Genomic DNA, 15978 nt, shown 5'->3' on the forward strand with positions numbered 1-15978 from the left:
TGTGAGTTTGTAAAAAAAAATGATGGCTTACTCGCAAAGCACTGTCGTGCAAGGTGATATTTATTTACAGTGCCAAAAAGTCCATCCACAGTGAAGATATTTACAAGTGCTAACAAAAAAAATAGTAATAAAAAGTACCAAAGAAACAACAAACAGGAAAATAAAATCTGCAAAAATATACTCCAATTATATCTACAAAAACAATAATAATAACGATAATATCAGGTATCCACAATATACTTGCTTGAGGCACCACAGTAGCACTCTTGCATCGACTTGGTTAACAAGTGTTGTAAGAAAGTTGGGCTCTGGCTTATATAGCCCAAACTCCCGCCCGTTTGTGGGCTAAACCATTCAACAGGTAAGTATTAAAACGTCAAATACACAAACATTAAATAACTTGACATTTAAGCCACACTTCACATTAAACACATAAAGAAAAAATCCTTAATATATAATTAACAACAAAACATACATTTTCTTAATATAAATAAACACATAATACACACTTCATAAACACAAAACACCTATTTAACAAACATAATGGTTTCGTCAGCTTCCGATCGCAGTGCGCATGCGCACACAATCCCATTCATTCTTAAACCGGCACTTCCTATGTGCTCGGTTTGACCGATCGCGCCCGGAAGCCTGACTACGCCCACACAGACAAACACCAAACAGAGAAGACAACACAACAGGTGAAGTAGAGGTGTATGAAATGCCTATGGATGACTTATGAATTGCGGGGAGTGGATTTATGGAAATATGACCATTTGCTATCGAGATCGCGTGTGCACCCGCTCCTCCGATAACGGCAACGGCAGGGAGGAACATTATGATGAATGAATGAGGTAAGTGGGTCTGTGAGTATGTCTGCGCGTCTAGGTGTGTGTGTGTTTGCAAGTATGTGTGTGCGTGAGAATGTGCGTGTGCGAATGCCAGTGCTGCTTTCCCAGCGGTGACAGTTAATGTGACTTTATCACAACATTACATAGAAGGTTGCGCGGTGCTCTGTTCAGTGAGAAGCGCTCTCTATGGCAAGCCTTTTTAGCATTTAAATCTTTGTTCTGACTCCATAAATATATTAGAGATATCTCTAATTATATTTTGACTAGTCATAATTATAATTCCACTACTCAGAATGACAATTAGAGATATCTGCAATTACAATTGTACTAGTACGAAATCAGATGAATTTTGACTAGTAACAATTGTAATTGATATCTCTGAGTTTTTACTAGTCATAATACATTTAGAGATATCTTTAATTCATCATATTTAGAGATATTTACAAATATATTTGAAGATATCTCTAATTAATTTACTAAAAGTCTAATTACAGTTGTAGATATATTGAATTGGATTTTTGACTAGTCAAAATTCATTTGGAGATATCTCTAATTACAATTGTGACTAGTCAAAACTTATTTAGAGATATCTGCAAATATTTTTCAATGGAAGTCAAAGGAGGAATATGACTAGTGTATCATAATATATTTGCAGATATTTCCAATCTGACTAGTCGAATTATAATTATGACAAGTCAAAATATAATTAGAGATATCTCTAAATATATTTATGGATAGTCTGAACAAGGTTTAAATGCTAAAACAGCTTGCCATACGCTCTCACCCAGTAGCACAGTGGAGAGTTCTCTAGTTATATCCTTTCAGTCGTTTGTTATGCAGTGACATGCAGTCAAATATTTCGCCAAATAGTCCTTAGGGATGCGGTGACACGCAGTCAGATATTTCGCCGAACAGATCCGCCACTTTTGGCACTCATAAACAATCATAAAGCTCTCGTGCTGCAGGAATGAGGAGGTCTGCTGAAGGCGCGCAGCTGACGTGCAGTGAGGGGTTTGCGTCTTTAATAAACTACGGCAGTTTGCGATCACTGAACAGTAAGAATGATTAATAAATCCATATGAAACAACCCCTTAAAAGTCACGTCTCGCTTTCAGTTTCGGGCTTTGGCGCGTTTTGCCTCTCTCTCTCTCTCTCTCTCTCTCTCCCTCTCTCTCTCTCTCTCACTCTCTCTCTCTCTCTCTCTCTCTCTTTTACTCACTCACTCACGCGGGCATGCACTGTGGTCTCATGAGGAAACGCAGCTTTTTGATAGTGTTTTTCTTGCTCCCGAATACAAATAATTTTTCAAGTATTTGTTCGAATCAAGTATTCGTAAAAACATGCTATTCGTGCCTTTCCGAATACCGTATTCGGGTTCGGCTCCACCCTTAATATATATATATATATATATATATATATATATATATATATATATATATATATATATATATATACATGCCACCCTTATCCCAAATCTCCTCCAACACTACCACGCACATCCATTAAGTGGACACTTGGGTATTTACAAAACTTGCCAAAGAATACATCTAATTGCTTTCTGCCCTGCAATGTGGACATCTGTAAAAACGTACGTGAAAAGGTGTGTGATGTCTTTTCACTTTTCAGCTTTTGATGAGCGTTTTTAAGACTTAATGAAAACTAATGTTTTATTTATTTCTTTCAGAACGCATTGAAGAGAATGAGGGGAGTAAAGAGGAGGAACATCATGTCAAAATTGAGGAAAAAAATATTTTTTTGAAAAGGAGAAACAAGAATCGTTTCACATGCACTCAGTGTGGGAAGAGTTTTAACTGCTCATCCTCCCTTAATCGACACATGAGGATCCACACTGGAGAGAAACCATTCACATGCACTCAGTGTGGGAAGAGTTTTAACTGCTCATCCTCCCTTAATCGACACATGATGATCCACACTGGAGAGAAACCATTTACTTGCACTCAGTGTGGGAAGAGTTTCAGCCAATCATCACACCTTGATAAACACATGAGGATCCACACTGAAGAGAGGCCATTCACATGCACTCAGTGTGGGAAGAGTTTTATCCGGTCATCATACCTTAATCTACACATGAGGATACACACTGGAGAGAAACCATTCGCATGCACTCAGTGTGGGAAGAGTTTCAGCCTATCAACATCCCTTAATTACCACATGAAGATCCACACTGAAGAGAGACCATTCACATGCACTCAGTGTGGGAAGAGTTTTATCCGGTCATCATACCTTAATCTACACATGAGGATACACACTGGAGAGAAACCATTCACATGCACTCAGTGTGGGAGAAGTTTCAGTCAATCATCACACCTTAATCAACACATGAGGATCCACACTGGAGAGAAACCATTCGCATGCACTCAGTGTAGGAAGAGTTTTTACTGCTCATTCTCCCTTAGTCGACACATGAGGATCCACACTGGAGAGAAACCATTCACATGCCCTCAGTGTGGGAAGAATTTCAGCCTATCAACATCCCTTAATTATCACATGAGGAACCACACTGGAGAGACATCATTCACTTGCACTTAAGCTGTGGTCACACTGGACTTTTCTCTCCATAGACTTCCATTCATACGCACGTGAATGCGTCAGACCGGAAATGCAAGTTCATGCCTCAAGTTTCGCAGTTCATTGCCTTGCAGAATTCAAGCTTGGTGAATTCTGAACTGTAAAATTGCATAACTTGACTGTGTGAGACCTATCGAAGATCAAAACAAGATCTCTCTGGACAGTTAGTAAAATATAGACCAATCGCTCGCTTTTTAAATGTCTGATCATCTTGTTTAATCCGGCTCCTTTTCACAGCGCTGTACAACAGAATTTCGCATGCTCAAATTCTAGTGTGACCGCAGCTTCGATGTGGGATGAGTTTCAGCAGATCCTCAGACCTTTATTAAACACATGAAGACCCACACTGGAGGGAAACCATTCACATCTACTCAGTGTGGGAAGAGTTTTAACCAATCACCAAACCTTAATGAACACATGAAGATCCACACTGGTGTGAAAGAGTATATGTGCTTTGAGTGTGAGAAGACTTTTATTACAGCTCCAAAAACTGCACCAGATGATTCACACTGGAGAGACCGTACAAGTGTTCAAACTGTGACAAGAGGTTTAATCAGTTAACATCTCAAAACCCAAAAGAGGATTCACACTGGAGAGAAACCGTACAGATCTGATCAGTGTCTACAGAGTTTCACTCATTCGGCGCAGCTTAAGAAACAAGTGGACAAAAAGTTGTAAACATGACATGAATGCAGAAAAACATCTTATGTGCACAGGATGTTTCATGTCTGAATAATGTTTGAATAGGCTATAAATAACAGTATAATAGGTATACTGTTTTCCAACACTCCGACACTGCAGTAGATGGGGTTGTAAATGTATTGCGCTCCTTGCATTTATGTAAACACAATGATGGCGGCTGAGAGAAGAACAGTTTCATAAACATCTGGCAAACAGCACCTCTGTGGCTTGAAATCTCCTCTGTTATCCACTCTCCAGTGTACTAGTAGCTAATGTTGTTTTGGATGATGTTCTCTGTCTGACTTCCTGAATGAGAAATCCAGATTGGAGTATGTGGTAAATCGTGATTGGATGCCTGCATTGCTCATCAATGGGTATATAAAAGTTGTTGTGCTAGCTACCTCAGGACCTGTGGCTACTCAGGAGTCCTCATGTCAAGACCTGCCATCTCATTGACTCTTTAACCTTATGGTTTTGTTTTGCATTACTTATATCATGTAGTTAAAGTGTTGTTGTGATTATATCCTAAGTTCTTTATCTTCATTGGTATCCCTAGACATTTGTTGGTTGCTTTGATTGATTGTTCTATGAGTTACATTTTATAATAAATCATTTGCTTTCAGGTTATTTTGTTGGCTCATCTCTCTTTTATGCTGCGACTCAAACAAGCAGGTAATAACATTTTGTTTAATGTGTCCGGTTGTATCCGAGATCTTGTCCTTTCAGTCATGACCATAGCTGAGAGTAGGTACTTAGATTACCTTTCGTCTCAGCTCCTTCACCACAACAGACACATCAACTGCATTACTGCTGCCGCTGCACTGATCCATCTTTTAATCTCATATTCCATTCCTCATGGCAAAAAATGCAGATAATTAAACTCCATTTGGGGTAAGGACTCTTTGCCAAACTAGAGATGGCCACTGTTTTCCAGTCAAGCATTATGGTTTCTGACTTAGAGGTGCTGTTTCTTTCTCTGCCATGTCACACTTAGCAGCAAACCGTCCCACTGCATGCTGAAGGTCCATGTCCAGAGTACCCGTGGGGTCTTAAAAGCATTGAAAAACTCTTAAATTTCATAATCTCAAATGAAGGCCTTAATAGCCTTGAATTTTGTAAATAAAGTCTTGAATTTTATTACAAAGGTCTTAAATTTATTAATTTATTTTTGCCTTTCCTAGGATTAAGTTCATACCGTAACAAAATGAACTGTTACTAATGTAGGCTAATTAAAAATTCATGCAGCGTAACGTTGAGTGCACCTCACACTCCACGTCATAGCAGAAAGCGTAAAAGCATGCGCATCCATCATATGGTTACTTGAGGTGAGGTACAGAACAAGATAGTCACTAGCCCAGTTTGTCGGCTAAAATGGCAAAGTGTCACTGTGGCCAAGGAATTCAAATTGAGTTTGGGTTAAGCCTGTGCCAGGAAATGAACGCGACGCCTACTGCTGTTGATGCCGGAAATCTTTTAAGCAAACGATAGCGTCAATGGGTGTTACGGCCCTGGACTCCCATATCAGGGGTTGCCAAACCCACCGCGTGTAGTGCTGCTTGTCAGTGCCAACCACCTGTTGTGCAGTTCTGTGCAGCGGAAACCTCTTTGATTACTGAAACAGCTTTAACAATCAGTAATGAAGAAATTTCTACATTAGAACAATGACAGTTTCTTTTTCCTGTTTTACAGTGGTCGCTAACCAAGTTTTTGATGCGTTATTGCCACCTCTCGCTCTGGTTGGTGATGTAGCCAAACAATCATTGGGCTGACACAAGAAACTTGCTTGATTGAAAGATGACAGAGAGAGATTAGAGTTGTAAATATATATACAATATAATGCTTATTGCAAAGTATTTCCCTTTACTATAAATGACTATAGTATTTTAATTGTGTAACACCTGTTTTTTTTTGGATTTTTTAGTTTTTGCTGTTATATACTATAATTTGTTTCAGTTTGGTACAACATATTATTTACAGTAAATAACTGAACTAAATTATTTTTCATTGACAGTTTTATTGATCACTAAGATATGATTGACTTGGATTTAACTTGCTTCGATTTAAATATGAAAATTGTAAAAATAGCTTGGATGTAGCTAGGCTACCAAGGAGTTTATAGCTTAGCTTGATACATTTCTAAGAGGTAAGCTTTTAAGTAGAGTAGCTAATAGCTTAGCTCATTACATTTTTCAAGTAGCTTGCCCAACACTGCCACCACAGCAAAGGAACATCCTATCTTACCGTGGTTCAACACCAGCTCTGCAGGCAGATGTGATGTGGGTCTTTAAAACAATCCCTGTGCACCACTCTTTTACATAGAATAAGAACATTACATAGGTTTTTAAAATCATGTTTTCTGACTCTGAGATTGCAGTTACACTTTTGAGTGGAAGCAACAAAACTGCATTTATTACTTAATTCAGATCCTTTTATAACTAAAAAACTGACTTACCAGGGGCCTCATGTATGAAGACTTGCGTGGAAATCATACTATAACATTGCGTACGCACAAAGCTGTAAATGTGCGTACGCAGAAAAAAATTCAGATGTATGAAACACTGCGTACGCCGAATCTCACGCAAATTCTTTTGTACATCCGAATAAACGTGAAACTGAGCGCAACATGGCTGAGCACAAAACCCCTCCCTGCCTCCTCCCCCGTATGAATATTCTAATGACTATGCTAATGGCAAAACCCAACGAAAAAGCAATGGCAAAAGCAAGCAAAAATAGAAACTTTGAACAAAATGTGAACTGGAGGTGCTGCTTTCGGAGGTAGACCAGAGAAAAGCGATGTTATTTGCAAGTTTGTTCTCCGGAATTAACAACAAAAGAAAAAAATAGAGTGGGAGAGTTTAGCTGATGCGGTTAACACAGTTGGGTCTGAACATCGCACTGAGTGAATTAAAACAGAAATAGTGTGATTTATAGGTGTCAAATTTTGCAGTACACTTATCAGTCACAGTGGCGCAGCTCTTTAGACGCATGTGTTCATGTATTGACATGTTCGAGCATGAACTCGTTTCGAATCTAGCATCTGATGAACTTCTTCTTTTTTCCCCCTCTACATATCAGATTTTACCTACTATTTATCACGAGACAGATAAGTAGGAATCATCAATAAGTTTGTGCATCATATTTTATTTGCACATTTATTGAATGGAAATGTTTCTGATTCACGCATGCAAATTCATGTTCAGATAGTGTCTTTATAGCAATGTGTGTGCAGTAGATAGCTCAGATTACATTGGGGAAACAGGCAACCGCTGCAAATTGTGCTTTAATGTTTAGCTGGTCAACTGTATGGTATGGAAACCTTATAGACCTGCTAGATGAACCCGTCTCATACAGCTGCCATTGCAAGGCTCAGACACTTTGTAGAGAGGAATTTAACACAACTGCCTCTAGGTGTTGCCAATGGAAATAAAACAGACACGCACAAAAAATGTGCGTACGCCAGCCAGAAAGCTGCCGTGAAGCTGCGCACATTCCCACGTTCAGTTCATTGTTAGTGAATCCAAACGTGAGCGATTCTGAGCGTGAAACCTGGCGTACGCAAAGTTTTTTTGCGTACGCAGCGTTGATACATGAGGCCCCAGGTCTCTTGTTTCCACGAAACGCACACACCTGTCCAGCGAACTCCCGACCGAAGCTTCTGTCCGACATGACGACACACAACCTCGGATGCGTTTTTTTCCCCTGCCGCTCGCCATCCGACCACCCCGGAACCGCGACCGCGCCTTTCACACACTCTACCCCCTGGACAGACAGCTCGAGCATATTTGGCGTTGGGCAGAGAGAAAGCAGAGGATTAGCCTGTTGTGCAGACGAACACAAAAGTGTACATGAAGAGCATACCTGTAAGGTAAGAGTAGCGCGTTTGTCCTCCGTTTGTGGGTTAGCCTCTCTCGGCGTCTTGAAGTGGTGCGGGCCTGGGCACGGGTGGATATCCCCAGATAACATCAAGCATATTGCGATAATAAGTCCTGTCCGTGACGATTGTGTAGTTGTCATTGCTTTTTTTTTCTTTGTGATCTTGTTGTACAGCGATGGGTATACCATGGTCACAGCCAGTGCATAAGTTCCATAGCCTGTACTTGTCTTTGCCAGTTCGTTACCTTTTCGTTTGTAGCCCAGATCCTTGTATATATGTGGATTGTCATTATAATAAGACAGTGGATAGATGCTGCAAAACATCCGAACCAGATCCACATGAATAGCCGCTGTCAAGCTTGTAAAATAACAGTAGACTAGAAGCGTTATGACAACACCTGTCCCACCTGTCGCCATCTTGGCCTCAGCCAAGTTTCTTACTAGACAGGCGCTTTGACCAACTAAGCCACAGCGCCAACGCTGAATAGGAGGCAAGACGTTTTTGCACACAGAGACTAAAAAAAGACAGCAAGTCTTAAAATGGCAAGCAAAGAGGTTGTTTAACTCTATTTGTCGCACTATTCATTACGCCTCAAAGCTATACAATTTTATAATTCATTCCGGTGAGCTCAATAAAACAAGCACACGCACCACCTGGACTAAGGCGCTGCTGGGATTTGAGCCCAGGATCTCCTGTTTACAAGACAGGCGCTTTGACCAGCTAAGCCACAGCGCCACAGAAATTCACAGTAAGAGACATTTGCCCGATAACAAAAATCGAAGAAGAATAATAATACACAACAAAAACCAGCATGTCAGGATGCAGAAAATGCTGACAAGACAGACGCAGTCTTTTAGAGTCTGGATGATCATGTCTCAAACCTGACCGGTAACCTGGCCTCTGTTCAAGATCAAAGCAAAAAGTGCATGAATTTATTTTTATTTAATCTATCCTAAATCATGTGTTAAGTGTTTTTTGGAACCTTCAGATTCATAACATCCAAACCCAGAGTCAGCTCGGAAAATGGAAATCAGGACAAACATATGCTATTGGCCATTGAAAGAGTTTCAGATCAGAAAGCCACTCTGCCATAATCTGAGGGAAAGGTGCAGTTTGGATTTGAACCTAGCACCTGCTGTTCCCAAGACAGGTGCTCTGGCCAACTTAGTCCTAACACTAAAAGAAAAAACCTCTGGATATGATACTTCCAAACGCAGTTTCATCTAAGACAGTGGGGGGAAGCAAAATTTACTATGCTTTCTACTCAGTTACTTTGCACATGCATAAAAAGGCTCTTGTGAGGTGCTGGTAAAAAAACAAGGTCCCGCCGAGATTTGAACTCGGATCGTTGAATTCAGAGTCCAGAGTGCTAACCATTACACCATGGAACCTCAAGTCTTCTGATTGGTGCTGCCCGGGCTAAAGAGATAAAAATGTAAAAAAAAAAAAAAAAGGCAGGCAAAGAGCAAATTTGATCTTTTTTTTCTATTTTGACCACGTCGAAAATCGCCAATTTTTGATTGCTCTGAGTAGAATTAGCTCAAATGGTTAAGCGCTCGCTTTGCATGCTAGAGGTAGCGGGAACAATGCCTGCATTCTCCACCTCTGTTTTGAATGCCTTTTTACATTGGCTTTTTTTGCAAAGCTGGTGGCACCTTGAGGGTTTAAAGCGAAACAACTTTCATCAGCTTTGCCGGTTTCCGTGTCGTACATATCATTGCAAGCCTTCAGAAGCCCTATCAAGTCACAGTTTTCTTTTATTCAGCAGCGTGTCCGCAGTGGGACATCAAAGCGCTAAATACATAGCATTATAGAGTGCTGTCGATCAGGCCATTGGAATCATCGCCAGAATGTTACAATCCTATGTTTGTCTTGTCTCATCTGTTTTTTTTCTTGTTCCTGTTTGCTTAGAACACATCTAATTGGCCACTTCCAGCTTGCTTGATCCTGATTGGCCTACAGTGTTTTAAAACGCCATGACACCACTTCCTTGGCAGCCATCTTGTTTTTGGTCACTTGCTTGTGTTTGTTGAAATGTTTGATTGTGGTATAGTGCAGAGTTTTTGGATGTGTTAGGACTGAGAATATTGAGATTTGTGAGTACTGTTTGCTTTGTTTGACTTCTGAGAGAATATTGAGATTTGTGAGTACTGTTTGTTTTGTTTGACTTCTGAGATTATATTGAGAATTGTGAGTACTGTTTGTTTTAGTGTTTGCTTTGTTCATGATACTTTGTTCCACCGGCTTGTTTGACCTTTGTTGCCTGCTGACATTGATTTTGGATTGTCCTTCAAATATGGTTGCCTGTTTTTGTAAATAGATTGTAAATAGTGTATATATTGGGATAGTAAGGAGTTTGACGCCATTTTCTTTGTAAAACCTTTTGGCCTCTGTTTTTGAGTTAGGTAGTTAGGGAAGTGAATTGTACTTTCTTTTCTTTTATTTTTGATCAGGTAAGTTAGAGATTTAATATAAAGGAATTTTTGTTTGTTATTTTGGCCTTGTCAGCTCCCGAATTCAAACCCCAATAAATCTTTGAATTCATTTTGTTGTCTTGTCTTTCATGTTGTGCACCATCCCTAGACGGTGCGTAACATGAAATAATGTGACTATCTGGGAGGAAGATAGCGTTTTGGTCAAGTGGAAGCAGGTGGACTTAAGGGTGAAGCAGCTAGGCTTTTTGGGTGACTTTCAGTCACCTGACCCTTGTGCACAAAATAGAACAACAGCACTGTTTTGCTGAAACCCAGGATCGGAGCAGGGACCTTTAAATCTTAAGTCTAATGCTCGCCCAACAGAGCTATTTCGTCTGCCCTTTCACAAGTATCCTGCAGCATTCATGTCTGTGAGACTAAGCAGAATCCTGAAATGCCTCTGAGGCCTTAAAGGGTAAAAGCTTGGCCAGTACGGGGATCGAACCCGCGACCTTGGCGTTATTAGCACCACGCTCTAACCAGCTGAGCTTACCGGCCACTTTCTGCCATGTTTTCTAAAAAGCTCAGAGTAACTGTCATTTTCCGGCCTTCAAGAGATAAGAATGCTATTCCAGCTTTTTTTGTGCGGTGCTGGTAAAAAAACAAGGTCCCACCGAGATTTGAACTCGGATCACTGGATTCAAAGTCCAGAGTGCTAACCATTACACCATGGAACCTCAAGTCTTCTGGTTGGTGCTGCCCGGGCTAAAAAGAAAATGTAAAAAATAAATAAATAAACGGCCTTGCCAGAAGGTAGCAAAATGTCAATACAAGGCAGTGCCAATGTGCATTGATTTCTGAGTAACTCGTCATTCGGCATGCAGGGCTCATCACACGTTTACTGGAGCAGGACCAGGTAGGGCCTTCAAAAGAAAAGCGCACTATTCCAGGCATTTTGACGACTAAACGGCAGGCAGGGCAAAGAGGCCACCACAGAGCAAATGTGATCTTTTTTTTCTAATTTGACCACGTCGAAAATCGCCAATTTTTGATTGCTCTGAGGGGAATTAGCTCAAATGGTTAAGCGCTCGCTTTACATGCTAGAGGTAGCGGGAACAATGCCTGCATTCTCCACCTCTGTTTTCATGCCTTTTTACATTGGCTTTTTTTGCAAAGCTGGTGGCACCTTGAGGGTTTAAAGCGAAACTACTTACGTCAGCTTTGCCGGTTTCCATGTAGTACATATCATTGCAAGCCTTCAGAAGCCCTATCAAGTCACATTTTTCTTTCATTCAGCAGCGTGTCCGCAGTGGGACACCAAAGCGCTAAATACATAGCATTATAGAGTGCTGTCGATCAGGCCATTGGAATCATCGCCAGAAGCAATGTGACTATCTGGGAGGAAGATAGCGTTTTGGTCAAGTGGAGGCAGGTGGACTTAAGGGTGAAGCAGCTAGGCTTTTTGGGTGACTCAGTCACCTGACCCTTGTGCACAAAATAGAACAACAGCACTGTTTTGCCTAAACCTGGGACCGAACCAGAGACCTTTAGATCTTCAGTCTAACGCTCTCCCAACTGAGCTATTTCGGCTGCCATTTTAAAGTATCATTCATGTCTGTTAGACTAAGCAGAATCCTGAAATGCCTCTGAGGACTTAAAGGGTAAAAGTTTATCCAGTACGAAGATCGAACCCGCGACCTTGGCGTTATTAGCACCATGCTCTAACCAGCTGAGCTAACCAGGCACTTTCTGCCATGTTTGCTAAAAAGCTCAGTATAACTGTCATTCTCCGGCCTGCAAGAGATAAGAATGCTATTCCAGCTTTTTTTGTGCGGTGCTGGTAAAAAAACAAGGTCCCACCGAGATTTGAACTCGGATCGCTGGATTCAGAGTCCAGAGTGCTAACCGTTACCTAACCATGGAACCTCAAGTCATCTAATTGGTGCTGCCCGGGGTAAAGAGAAAAAAATGTAAAAAAAAAAAAAAAAAAAAGAAAACGGCCTTGCCAGAAAGTAGCAGAATGTCAATACAAGGCAGTGCCAATGTGCATTGATTTCTGAGTAACTCGTCATTCGGCATGCAGGACTCCTCACACGTTTACTGAAGCAGGACCAGGTAGGGCCTTCAAAAGAAAAGCGCACTATTCCAGGCATTTTGACGACTAAACGGCAGGCAGGGCAAAGAGGCCACCACAGAGCAAATTTTTTTTTTTTTTCTATTTTGACCACGTAGAAAATCGCCAATTTTTTATTGCTCTGAGGGGAATTAGCTCAAATGGTTAAGCGCTCGCTTTGCATGCTAGAGGTAGCGGGAACAATGCCTGCATTCTCCACCTCTGTTTTTAATGCCTTTTTACATTGGCTTTTATTGCAAAGCTGGTGGCACCTTGAGGGTTTAAAGCGAAACTACTTACGTCAGCTTTGCCGGTTGCCGTGTCGTACATATCATTGCAAGCCTTCAGAAGCCCTGTCAAGTCACAGTTTTCTTTTAATCAGCAGCGTGTTTGCAGTGGGACATCAAAGCGCTAAATACATAGCATTATAGAGTGCTGTCGATCAGGCCATTGGAATCATCGCCAGAAGCAATGTGACTATCTGGGAGGAAGATAGCGTTTTGGTCAAGTGGAAGCAGGTGGACTTAAGGGTGAAGCAGCTAGGCTTTTTGGGTGACTTTCAGTCACCTGACCCTTGTGCACAAAATAGAACAACAGCACTGTTTTGCTGAAACCCAGAATCGGAGCAGGGACCTTTAAATCTTAAGTCTAATGCTCACCCAACAGAGCTATTTCGTCTGCCCTTTCCCAAGTATCCTGCAGCATTCATGTCTGTGAGACTAAGCAGAATCCTGAAATGCCTCTGAGGCCTTAAAGGGTAAAAGCTTGGCCAGTACGGGGATCGAACCTGCAACCTTGGCGTTATTAGCACCACGCTCTAACCAGCTGAGCTAACCGGCAACTTTCTGCCATGTTTCCTAAAAAGCTCAGAGTAACTGTCATTTTCCGGCCTTCAAGAGATAAGAATGCTATTCCAGCTTTTTTTGTGCGGTGCTGGTAAAAAAACAAGGTCCCACCGAGATTTGAACTCGGATCACTGGATTCAAAGTCCAGAGTGCTAACCATTACACCATGGAACCTCAAGTCATCTAATTGGTGCTGCCCGGGGTAAAGAGAAAAAAATGTAAAAAAAAAAAAGAAAACGGCCTTGCCAGAAAGTAGCAGAATGTCAATACAAGGCAGTGCCAATGTGCATTGATTTCTGAGTAACTCGTCATTCGGCATGCAGGACTCCTCACACGTTTACTGAAGCAGGACCAGGTAGGGCCTTCAAAAGAAAAGCGCACTATTCCAGGCATTTTGACGACTAAACGGCAGGCAGGGCAAAGAGGCCACCACAGAACAAATTTTTTTTTTTTTCTATTTTGACCACGTCGAAAATCGCCAATTTTTTTATTGCTCTGAGGGGAATTAGCTCAAATGGTTAAGCGCTCGCTTTGCATGCTAGAGGTAGCGGGAACAATGCCTGCATTCTCCACCTCTGTTTTTAATGCCTTTTTACATTGGCTTTTATTGCAAAGCTGGTGGCACCTTGAGGGTTTAAAGCGAAACTACTTACGTCAGCTTTGCCGGTTTCCATGTCGTACATATCATTGCAAGCCTTCAGAAGCCCTATCAAGTCACAGTTTTCTTTTATTCAGCAGCGTGTCCGCAGTGGGACATCAAAGCGCTAAATACATAGCATTATAGAGTGCTGTCGATCAGGCCATTGGAATCATCGCCAGAAGCAATGTGACTATCTGGGAGGAAGATAGCATTTTGGTCAAGTGGAAGCAGGTGGACTTAAGGGTGAAGCAGCTAGGCTTTTTGGGTGACTCAGTCACCTGCCCCTTGTGCACAAAATAGAACAACTGCACTGTTTTGCCGATACCCGGGATCGAACCAGGGACCTTTAGATCTTTAGTCTAACGCTCTCCCAACTGAACTATTTCGGCTGCTATTTCAAAGTATCATTCATGTCTCTTAGACTAAGCAGAATCCTGAAATGCCTCTGAGGCCTTGAAGGGTAAAAGTTTATCCAGTACGAAGTTCGAACCCGCAACCTTGGCATTATTAGCACCACGCTCTAACCAGCTGAGCTAACCAGCCACTTTCTGCCATGTTTGCTAAAAAGCTCAGTATAAATGTCATTCTCCGGCCTTCAAGAGATAAGAATGCTATTCCAGCTTTTTTTGTGCGGTGCTGGTAAAAAAGTGGAAGCAGGTGGACTTAAGGGTGAAGCAGCTAGGCTTTTTGGGTGACTTTCAGTCACCCAACCCTTGTGCACAAAATAGAACAACAGCACGGTTTTGCTGAAACCCAGGATCGGACCAGGGACCTTTAAATCTTAAGTCTAATGCTCTCCCAACAGAGCTATTTCGTCTGCCCTTTCACAAGTATCCTGTAGCATTCATGTTTGTGAGACTAAGCAGAATCCTGAAATGCTTCTGAGGCCTTAAAGGGTAAAAGTTTGGCCATTACGGGGATTGGACCCGCGCCCCTGGCGTTATTAACACCACGCTCTAACCAGCTGAGCTAACCGGCCACTTGCCACCATAATTGCTAAAAATCTCAGAGTAACTGTCATTTTCCGGCCTTCAAGAGATAAGAATGCTACTCCAGCTTTTTTTGTGCGGTGCTGGTAAAAAAACAAGGTCCCACCGAGATTTGAACTCGGATCGCTGGATTCAAAGTCCAGAGCGCTAACCATTACACCATGGAACCTCAAGTATTCTGGTTGGTGCTGCCCGGGCTAAAAAAAAAAAATGTAAAAAAAAAAAAAAAAACGGCCTTGCCAGAAGGTAGCAAAATGTCAATACAAGGCAGTGCCAATGTGCATTGATTTCTGAGTAACTCGTCATTCGGCATGCAGGGCTCATCACACGTTTACTAGAGCAGGACCAGGTAGGGCCTTTAAAAGAAAAGCGCACTATTCCAGGCAATTTGACGACTAAACGGCAGGTAGGGCAAAGAGGCCACCACAGAGCAAATTTGATCTTTTTTTTCTAATTTGACCACGTCGAAAATCGCCAATTTTTTGATTGTTCTGAGGGGAATTAGCTTAAATGGTAAAGCGCTCGCTTTGGATGCGAGAGCTAGCGGGAAAATGGCTGCATTCTCCACCTCTGTTTTCATGCCTTTTTAAAGCGAAAAGGTTTAAAGTGAAACTCTCTTGATTCAATCATCACCAGAAGCGACGTGACCATTTGGAAGTAAGATAGCTTTTTGGTCAAGTGGAAGCAGTTGGACTTAAGGGTGCAGCAGCTAGGCTTTTTGGGTGACTTTCGGTCACCTAACTCTTGTGCCCAAAACAGAAAAACAACACTACTTTACCAAAGCCTGGATCTAACCAGGGTCCTTTAGATCTTCAGTCTAACACTCTCCCAACTGAGCTATTTCAGCTGCCATTTCATCGTTTTTCTGCAGCATAGACGTGTGTAAGACCGAGCAGAGCCCTTAAATGCATCTGAGGCCTAAGAGAGTAAGAGCTCGGCCAGTACAGGGATGGAATCCACAACCTTGCCGTTATTAGCACCATAG

At 41.7% G+C, this 15978-nt stretch overlaps 1 protein-coding gene and 7 non-coding genes across 10 annotated transcripts in view; 1 reads left to right on the top strand and 7 right to left on the bottom strand.

Annotated features, from left to right (window-relative positions):
* The window catches only part of LOC148681103 (uncharacterized), a 37701-nt gene extending 27165 nt beyond the window's left edge, over positions 1–10536 (top strand). For 2 of the 3 annotated variants that reach the window (XR_015942627.1, XM_088650690.1), the window contains one exon: positions 2533–4739. Coding sequence is in view for 2 of the 3 variants with exons in the window: in XM_088650690.1 (XP_088506816.1) it covers positions 2533–3398 (866 nt within the window). In the remaining variant the exon portion in view is untranslated. Of the gene's footprint in view, positions 1–2532; positions 4740–5822 lie in introns of those variants that run through there. The other variant, XM_088650691.1, reaches the window with a different exon arrangement.
* On the bottom strand, positions 8654–8727 carry trnat-ugu (transfer RNA threonine (anticodon UGU)). The gene has a single exon. It is a non-coding gene; the product is annotated as a tRNA-Thr (tRNA).
* Positions 10537–10890: 354 nt separating the features above from the next.
* On the bottom strand, positions 10891–10964 carry trnai-aau (transfer RNA isoleucine (anticodon AAU)). Its single transcript has one exon. It is a non-coding gene; the product is annotated as a tRNA-Ile (tRNA).
* Positions 10965–11071: 107 nt separating this feature from the next.
* trnaq-uug (transfer RNA glutamine (anticodon UUG)) lies at positions 11072–11143 on the bottom strand. The gene has a single exon. It is a non-coding gene; the product is annotated as a tRNA-Gln (tRNA).
* Positions 11144–11923: 780 nt separating this feature from the next.
* Positions 11924–11996, bottom strand: trnaf-gaa (transfer RNA phenylalanine (anticodon GAA)). The gene has a single exon. It is a non-coding gene; the product is annotated as a tRNA-Phe (tRNA).
* A 1470-nt stretch (positions 11997–13466) lies between these two features.
* trnaq-uug (transfer RNA glutamine (anticodon UUG)) lies at positions 13467–13538 on the bottom strand. Its single transcript has one exon. It is a non-coding gene; the product is annotated as a tRNA-Gln (tRNA).
* A 782-nt stretch (positions 13539–14320) lies between these two features.
* trnaf-gaa (transfer RNA phenylalanine (anticodon GAA)) lies at positions 14321–14393 on the bottom strand. Its single transcript has one exon. It is a non-coding gene; the product is annotated as a tRNA-Phe (tRNA).
* Positions 14394–15090: 697 nt separating this feature from the next.
* On the bottom strand, positions 15091–15162 carry trnaq-uug (transfer RNA glutamine (anticodon UUG)). The gene has a single exon. It is a non-coding gene; the product is annotated as a tRNA-Gln (tRNA).
* Positions 15163–15978: the final 816 nt, after the last annotated feature.

The sequence above is a fragment of the Danio rerio genome, chromosome 4 (genome assembly GCF_052040795.2).
Source record: "Danio rerio strain M-AB ecotype USA chromosome 4, GRCz13ab, whole genome shotgun sequence".
NCBI lineage: Eukaryota > Metazoa > Chordata > Actinopteri > Cypriniformes > Danionidae > Danio > Danio rerio.